This window comes from Anarhichas minor, unplaced genomic scaffold, assembly GCF_050575085.1.
Source record: "Anarhichas minor isolate MPS153535 unplaced genomic scaffold, ASM5057508v1 ptg000014l, whole genome shotgun sequence".
Taxonomy (NCBI): Eukaryota; Metazoa; Chordata; class Actinopteri; order Perciformes; family Anarhichadidae; genus Anarhichas; species Anarhichas minor.
This window is the reverse complement of record NW_027466460.1, coordinates 13,038,322-13,047,500: the sequence shown is the minus strand read 5'-3', so window position 1 is coordinate 13,047,500 and position 9,179 is coordinate 13,038,322. Positions and strand designations below refer to the sequence as shown.

Sequence of the window (9,179 nt, the reverse complement as noted above, 5' to 3'; positions counted from 1 at the left end):
ATGTTATCATTTTTCATTATCAGAGCTGCTATATTGACATTATTGGCTTTTCAAGTGTTGTGAACAGTAACTATCAGTTTCCAAACAGCCTAATCTGGGTCCTGAACTTCTTGCTGAGTATGAAGTAGATGATCGGGTCCAGGCAGACGTTGAGAACTGACATTACGATGGTGACCTCCGTCGCGTAGTGGAGGAACTTGCTCCATGAGCAGCTCCACCGGAACGCTTTGGGAAGGAGAACCAGGTGGTAGGGGACAAAGCAAAAGCAGAAGACGCTGACCAGCACTAACATGTTCCTGCGTGACTTCGCAAGCTTCGTGGAGCTGGAGGATGCCGGCTGCCTCTGCTGCGCCAGCGACACCTGCCGGGCGGTGCTGTAGTAGAAGAAGACCAGGGAGACGAGGACAGACAGGAACATGACGGTGGAGCAGGTGTGCATGATCTTGTACAGCGAGCTGAACTGGCCGTTGCTCGAGCCTTCGCATCTCACCAGGACAGAGGTGAAAGATCTCTGGCCGTGGAACGACAGGATGACGAAGGCGTTCGTCACGGCCAGGAGGAAAACCCAGGTTGCAGTGGAGATGATGTGAGCGGCCCGCACCGTCTGCAGGATGTGAGTTCCTAAAGGTCGAACAACCTTCAGATACCTACAGAGGAGAGAGAGGCGTCATTGGAGGACTGACAAAACCTGTAATTGGTGTGTTCCTGTTTGTATTGATACAATTGTGAAGTCTGTTTTATGCAACATGATAATCAAACTTCAAACTGGTCTACCTGTTAGCGGCGATGTAGCCCATGAACATGATGCTGGCGTAAATGTTGAGGAAGAGGACGGCGGTGGCAAAGTTGCAGTTGATGGAGTGGACGGTGGGGGAGTTGCTGGCGTACTTGGCGATGCGGATTGGGAGACAGAGGCAGAGCAGGAAGTCGGCGGCTGCCAAGTTCTTCAGGTAGACCGTGATGCTGCTGGAGGCCGTCTGCTGAGCTCGGCAGAAGTAGAACTTCACGATGAAGCCGTTGAGGGGGAGACCCACCTGGAGAGAAAACATGGTGAGGATGGAGGGATTTACAGTCAGTCAAAAGAATTTTGGATTTGACCTGATGGACATAAGATGATCATTTTCTACCCAATCAGGGAATCAAAGTCCAAAAAGCAGTTGTTATAGCTTACATCTTTTACACAAGTCAGTAAGAATGAAGCTTGTATGAGCCCTACCAAAAAACATCCTGATATCTGAAAAGATTTCGGTGAAAGAATTAAATCATGACGAGTTTAATTTCCTCAGGAAAACATTATCTATGAAAATGTTTCCTCTCATGAAAAAAAGGCATAAAACATCTGAACAGACAGACACTTGTGTGTCTTGTGTTGAAGAAGGAAATGAATCTGAATTGTTGAAACTCACCAGAAACACGAGACTGTGGACCATCACGAAGAAGAGGTAGGCTGACCTGTACACATGATCACAGGTCAAACCTTTGGTCTGGTTGGTGACTGATGACCGATTGAAGGATGAACGCACTTCCTCTCCTTCTTGGTCACTCATTTTTACAGAGGTGAACCCAAATTACAAATCTTCACATTCATAGTCAGCCCAAGAAGACAAAAAGATCAAGATGTATCACTTAAAGGAACAAATGGATGGTTTCAAATCAATTCAGAGTCTTTATTGTACCATCGACTCTGTTTCATATATCCTACTAAATGGTCAACTGACCGTGTGATTATGAATATTAATAACTGTAGTTTATCAGCATCAGTTGGTCATTTTCAGCCCATAGATATATTTATAAAATTCAGCATTAAAACAGTAAAAGTGCAATGAAGAGAGGATGAAATACTACCTGTCTGTGCCTGTCAGTGTGGACGTCCAAAAGAAATACTTTTCACTGAACTGCTTTCGTCTTCACAGCAGAACAGCAATGTGGTTATGATAGCTTCCGAGTAAGATAGCATCTCTACTAAAAATAAAAACACATGTTCTCGCTCACACACAGCTATTGAGGCTATCAATTACCCCTGAAGACTCTTTTTGGTGTCGAGCTCTCAGTTGCAATGTCAGTCTGTCGGCCAATAGAAGATACATTCTTTTGACATTGTTGATCCCACTTTTTTTCTAAATGAATCCATTGATCCATATTTCCGCTGCTTATCCAGGTCTGAAGGTAGCCCAGACAGCTTTCTAGCCACGTCCTCTCTGAGCCATGAGGCCTTGTGGGATACACAGTGTAATCCCTCCAGTGTTTCGGGTCTGCAGCGGTGAGATCCACTCCAGTTTGAGTAACTGTGATGTCCAGGAGGCGTCCTTCATCAGTTGTCCCAAACTGTTGCAAAGAATCAGCGATTCCCCTCCAAGCGTTTCCACACAACCGAGTGCTGCCAAATAAATTCAGTTCTTTCACTACCCCAAAGCTCATGAGCATAGATGAGTGATGGGAAGAACACAGAGCCACTAACAGTTTGACACACATTACTGCTGATGTGGCAGTAATCTGTGTGAGAATAACAAATGTAAAATGTGATATGGTTCAACCCTGGCAGGGCCCAACAGCCACTGAGAAAGTGCTTGGCTTTCGGAAAAACACCTCCGGCTATGCAAAGACTATGCATCGTGGGAAAGGTCAACATGTAAACGCGTAGGAATTCATTGTGGAAGTACAAAATCTCATATTGCTCAGCATGATAAACAATGCCAATGGAAAAGTCAATTAGGATCCTTTTTTTGTGATGGACTCAAATTTAAAGGCATCCACGTGAGCAAAGGTCAGAGTAGTATTAAGACCACTCATGATGTGTGAGAAGGTAAGACGATGGTTTCAACAAACGCATGATTTTCAACCAAGAGACCGCTGTTTGATGCCACATGTTGTGACAGCTTTTTCATAAACTTACTTTCCACACAGGACGGGGTCTGCTGCATGGAGCTTTACAGTGAATTACGCTGTAAAATGAGTCATCAGTGTTATTCACACGCTAGATAAGGAAATTCTCACTCTGGACTTCAAATACTGAGGTCAGGAGTGCAAATTCCACGAGTTCAACTTCCCCCAGAAGGTTAGAATGTTCAGACTTCATGACTTTTATGACTTTTTCGCATATCATTCAAATGTTTATTCAAGTTTCCTGAATAAAAATATCTATTTTCTTTTCCTTTTCGTTTTCGTTTTTTTTTTGTGCCTAAAAATTGTTAAATTCAAACACATCAAAGACATTAGAATCTGCAATGGCTTTCTGGATTGTTGTGCAATTGTAGAATAATTCCAGTCTGTAAAACCACCTCATCACCAGAACCAATGAAGCAACAATATGACCTCAGCTTCTGCAGATCTTTGAGTAATGATCAACTTGTGTAAACAAAGCTTATCAGTGTCACATGCTTCCACAGACGGGGCCGAGCAGACTGTTTAGAAGTGCCTTGTTTCCCATGAAGGTTTACTTCAACTGACGGAGACAAACCTTCCTCTCCGTGATGATGATGATGCAGGTAAGAGCTACAGGTTCATTTAAACCAGATTATTTTTATTTTATAATGAAAAACAAATGCTGCTTCTATTTTCTTGATACTTAGAAATGATTTTCATAATGTTTGTTGTTTCCTAAAACAAATGCCTCATTCTTATCATGTGCTATAATTAAGAGTGTATCATATTAATGATTAGCATTATTGTTAGTAATGTCATTAGTAGTAATAGTACTAGAACTAGTAATGTCTGTGGGAGCAGCTTTATATTGTCAAGATTTCAAAAACCAGAACTTCAGCGGAGATTTTGAGGTAAAATTTACGAATGTTATTCAGTGAAGCAAATGTGTGTTTCATAGTTTACAGTCAAAGGTTTGTTATTTATAGGTTGAGGTGTAAAGGCAGGAAGTTAAAGTTATTTCTAATAGATTATCTCAACTATTTAACAGTTTAATCTTGCTGTTATTAAATGAATCAACAAAAAAATAGTCAAATTATTTGTCACTGTTATTATAATGCGCACTTGTTGGTGTCGTTGATTAATATTATTGAGGAGTTTATTGTTGGCTTTATAGTGTTGTTAGTTACGCATTAACAGGCACTGTCAGCCCCAGTGAACACATATTATCTGTTGCCAGTTGTCAGATCTGTGAACTCGCTGAAACAAACAGCAAGCAATTTAAATAGAATATTACAATGTCAAATGAAACCGCACAGGAAATAGATGTAGATAGATTGCTGTGTTTTGTGACTGTTTTAAAATGAACCTCTGCTCCAGAGAGAGGCTCGGGCTAATAATGAACACAGCACTGCTGCAGTTCAAACACCCAGTGTGACGAGATCAGAATAACTCAGCAGGAAACCCCAAATGTTGTAACTGCTGTTTGCTTCCAGTGATGTAACTTGGTAGTTTTCCGAACCAGAAAAAAATGCACACAATGCACGTGAATTATCGAGCAGCGAAAGTACAGGAGTGGAGGTGGATGTGTTGATATCTTAAGTATTGATGAAACTTGTTCTTTGATACTAGTGTCAGGATCAATACCAAAACACTTGATCACACTCTTCTTCTCTGCTGCTGTTGTGTGCACTTGCAGTTCAGAGAATCCATACAATAAATACACCGACCATTAAATACTCTCCTCTGTGTTACCATGCATGTGATGAAGTTTTTAAATGGAACAGTAAAAATAAAATACTAACGTTTTAAACAGAAAATAAAAATGACAAAAATGAAACACTGCGTCTGACAGCGAGGTCAGCAGATTATCCAGATTAATCGAGACTCTGAGACATTGATGTTGACATTTTTATAAATTAAATCATGCATTAATAATTTAATTGCATTCACCTGTTTATTATTGAGGTGGAGAGGCAGGAATCTCATTGGTAGATATTCCAAAATCAAAAACACATAACACAAGTATGAAATTAGACAGAAAGAGCACAACGAGTAAAATAGTTATTTACTTCATATTATTTAAATACTTTTTTTTGCAGAGAAGGATAATTGTTGAAACATGAAAAACCATTAAATATATATGAATTATACAATTATACAGAACAAAAATATATAATACACAGAAAATCCCACTGAGATTCTCACAAACGGATGATTGACTGTAACACGAGCTGTCACTGAAGCAGAGATTGAATCATTGTGCAACAAATAATAAATTAATTCTTGCCATTTTATTTACTACAAATAACCTTAATTTTCACCATTCTTCCTCCCACTTAACTATTTAATTTGTTTTGTAGTGATGTGTGTCCATGAGTGCAGGAAATCACTGTAAAGGTGCTGTAGATATCATTAATCCCTTTTCTTTCACATACAGGTGAGACTATTCGTAGCTGTGCTGGTTCTTGCGGCCTCAGTTCCCTCCGGCTCCGAGTTGTATCTGCCCATCGACTGTGATGACATCTATCGCCAAGACAACACCAGCTCCAGTGGGGTGCACACCATCTACCCAGGAGGCCCCACCACGCCGCTGCATGTCTACTGTGACATGGACACTGACGGAGGCCGATGGACTGTCAGTACACCTCAGAAATGAATTTAATGATGAAAAACCATAAAAGAATTGTAAACAAAAAACAGACAACACTGTTGTTTGGACCGAGTTTGGAAAGCCCTCCTTCGGACTACGGGAACAAAAACATGAGCTGCCATGGCTGAGTCGCCACCAGGGCCTGTCTAGTTTGAAGCATAACTGGCGCTCCAAACCATACAGTCTAACATCATAGCTAGGCTAACGTTAGCGTTTAGCAGCCAGTAGCCAATCAGAGGCAGAGTATAGGGCGGGTCTCCTCGCAAGGCATACTGGGTAGGTGTGGCCGCACATTGGATGGATCAGGCATTGGCAGAACGGGCGCAATGGCAATGAAACAATGGCCGCCGCTCTGACCATCCTACTACGTTGATTTGAATGGGAATGTCTGTTCTGCTCCTATTTTATTTCTATGGTATCAACTTTTCACCAAACTACTGCAACAACAGAACATAGTTGTATCAGACACAGACACAGCTTTAAATGTATTGTATTATATCTACTAGTAATACATTGAAAGGACTTGCGCTCAGTAAAAGTTCAAATAGCACAGCTTTGACAGGAAAGAGTTTGCAGTGTCATTCTAAAGGTCAGCATTTGGACCTGAAAGCCTTCCAGTGGAGATTTTCTCATGATAACTTGACTTGTCCTTGGTGACTCGACACTGTCCAGTGGTAAATAAATGTATTTCTCAAAATGTCAATCTTCCTTTATTAACACTGAGTCAAACTCTGAGTGATGAATTGTCGCCTTAGTCTTCGTTTTCTCATAACTCCAAGAAACCTTTTAGTCCCTTTTAGCTCTTTGTTTTGCTTGTCTGATTTTACAATACAACAGTCACTGTAACCAGGTAAAATCATCAAAGTCGTACCTGGTTGCCTCTAAAAGATTTTCTGAAAAGGTGTCCAGATTTATAAAGGTCTCGCTAACAGAATAATAAATGTTAGTAAACCTTTAACATCTCTCTCTTCTTCCCATTTTCGCTCTCAGGTATTTCAGAGGAGGATCGATGGGACTGAAAACTTCTTCAGGCCCTGGAAGAACTATAAGACTGGATTTGGGAATGTGGCCGGAGAATATTGGCTTGGTAAGTTCTTGGGCGAAAAATATATAAAACACAAGGGGCCCTGTGCTGCTTTCCATCTTAATGTGCTTTGTTAGACTAGATAAGGGGCTGAGAGATCTGAGGTGGAAGAGGTTAAGAAGAATGCAGAGTAATGACATAGGGCCTTGGTGCAGGAGGTGAAACCGGTCTTTGTGTGCCTTCACAGGCCTGGAAAACCTCTTCCTGCTGACTATGAGGAAGAAGAACGAGCTGCGGGTCGACATGGAGGACTGGGAGGCAGGGAAGGCGTCCGCTCAGTACTCCTCCTTCTCCATCGATTCTGAGTACGCTGGTTATCAGTTTCACTTGGGCAGCTTCACTGGCGGAGCGGCAGGTGAGGATTACTGTGTTGCTTTGGGAAGTCTAGCTTTAAATGTCACGGTGAATGGATGAATGAACTGTAAGTAATACAGGATGTTTTTAAGTTTCAGTGTAAATGCGTTTTACTCGTGTACTGTACTTGAGCAGCCTGCAAATGTCAGATACTTACACTTGGTAAATATTGTACTTTTGATTCTACTTCCACTCGTTACTTTTCAGATTACAATTTCTCATACCGTTCATGTGAAAAAAACAATAGGTGTACAGTTTTTTTGAGACACCTTGTTTATCTAAAATATAGAATCCATTATGTGAAGGTAAGAGAGGGCTGTGCAGGAATTCTGAATGTTATATTTAATTTAGTCAAAAAGAAAGACCCTACAACCAGAGTCAGCTGGTGATTATTTACCTGGGCGGGGCTACAGACCTCACTTTCACAATGATGATTTCACTTTGTGAAAGTGAAAGAAAGCATTGTCTGCTTTTATTACTCTTAACAGACTGGATCCTCTATTTAAGGCCAGGTATGACAGAAGCATGAAGTTAATGTACTAATACAAGGTTCCCAACCTTGGGGTTGGGATCCCTCCTAAGGGTCACTAGATACATCTAAAGGGGTCTTGAGTATTCACAAATTTATATTCTTCTTTCTCAAATATGAGCTTTTTTTGTGAAATACTGGATAATTTTACCTTTTACCTGGTGTCATTTAAAAACACAATTTGAGGCTCAAACACAAATCTAAACGATTGGAAACTGCTGGTTTAATATTTAACAGTTTACTGTATTTGAAACGCTAATCACATGTGTTTTTATGTAAGATATGAACGTGAAAAGTGACTAAAGCTGTTAAAGGATCTCTGTACGATGTTTTTAGAGCATTATTTTTGCAGCAAACAACAGCTGTGTGAGGATATGGTGGAGTAATGTTTACATGAGCAGAGAAGTCTCTCTCCCTCTGTGTGTTTCTCTGTGCTTTGTTTACATAACCATTACTGTACGTAAGTATATATATAAAAAAAAAAGTTAACTTATAATTCACTAGCAAAATGATGACACAGTAGCACTAGTAGAAGGGCTTCTGAGTGTCAAACATCAACTTGAATTCAACTAACTTTATTTATAGGGGACAGTTTGGAGGAACACAACAACATGAAGTTCACCACGTTTGACAAAGATCAGGACCAGTGGGATAAAAACTGCGCTCAGCATTTTCTAGGAGGTTTCTGGTACGGAAAATGCCACTCGGCTAACCCCACCGGCATGTACGCACCTCATGGTGCCATCGCATATGACAGCGTCCTCAACATTTGGCGAACGTGGAAAGGCCCGAACTACTCCCTCAAGACCATTGCCATGAAGATCAGATCAGTCGCTACATGTACATGCACACAGTAACCAGATTACCTGTGCATTAACCGGATTATGTGCATACTTCATCCTACAGGTGAGGGGAGTTTTGATGTTGAGGTTGTTTGTGTTTTTACTGCTGAATTCAATATCCACAATTTTCATTTTGTGTTGTTTCCCTGTGGACAAAAGTGGTAGTGTTTTCAAGCACCAGAGTCCCTTTAGAAAACCTTTTACTGCAGCAGGGTGTTGCACGACCTCATTTGGCTGTATGGGAGGGAAAGGTGTGGTCTCACAACAGGCCGGCTGACTTAATCTCACACAGCAAAAAGAGTCCAAACATAGAAAGATCCTCCACTGCTGCTGGATGAAGAAGAGGACATGTCCTCCGACTGGAATCAATCAAGATCTTATCATTGTAGTACAAATATTTGTATTGTTATTAAGTTTTGTAGTAGACAGCAGCACGACATAATAAAAAGCTGTCATATCATACGCATACACAATCATTCCATGTTTAAACAATTAGGTTTTTGCTCCACGCCCTTGTTAAAACTATACAAGAAACTAAATTAAACATTTTATCATCCGTTTTATATTTAAGTGATGTTTCTTTGACTTCTTGCAAAATATATAAATTGTATTATTACACATATATACTGTATGTTTCCTATATCAAAAGATGACAAGCGTGTTTCACTGAACTTTTAATTTATTTTTCATTTCAATTTGTATTCCTCCAGACACACCAACACCATACACCAGTGGTTCCCAAAGTGGGGGTCGCGACCCCTAGGGGGGGCGCGGTGGTACTACAGGGGGGTCGCGGCTTCATCACCAACCCACACACACAGACGCACACATACACCGGTAAAACAATATAAAATAACC

General features: G+C 40.8%; 2 protein-coding genes across 2 annotated transcripts; one reads left to right on the top strand and one right to left on the bottom strand.

Moving 5' to 3' along the window:
- Positions 1–73: 73 nt before the first annotated feature.
- On the bottom strand, positions 74–1,547 carry LOC142950110 (P2Y purinoceptor 14-like). Its single transcript, XM_076092009.1, has 3 exons — positions 1,407–1,547; positions 775–1,034; positions 74–647 (listed from the first exon to the last, which is right to left on the bottom strand). Exons 1-3 carry the CDS (start codon positions 1,545–1,547, stop codon positions 74–76), a joined length of 975 nt encoding a protein of 324 aa, XP_075948124.1.
- Positions 1,548–3,470: 1,923 nt separating this feature from the next.
- LOC142950109 (microfibril-associated glycoprotein 4-like) lies at positions 3,471–8,336 on the top strand. Its single transcript, XM_076092008.1, has 5 exons — positions 3,471–3,493; positions 5,296–5,497; positions 6,503–6,599; positions 6,784–6,951; positions 8,065–8,336. Exons 1-5 carry the CDS (start codon positions 3,471–3,473, stop codon positions 8,334–8,336), a joined length of 762 nt encoding a protein of 253 aa, XP_075948123.1.
- Positions 8,337–9,179: the final 843 nt, after the last annotated feature.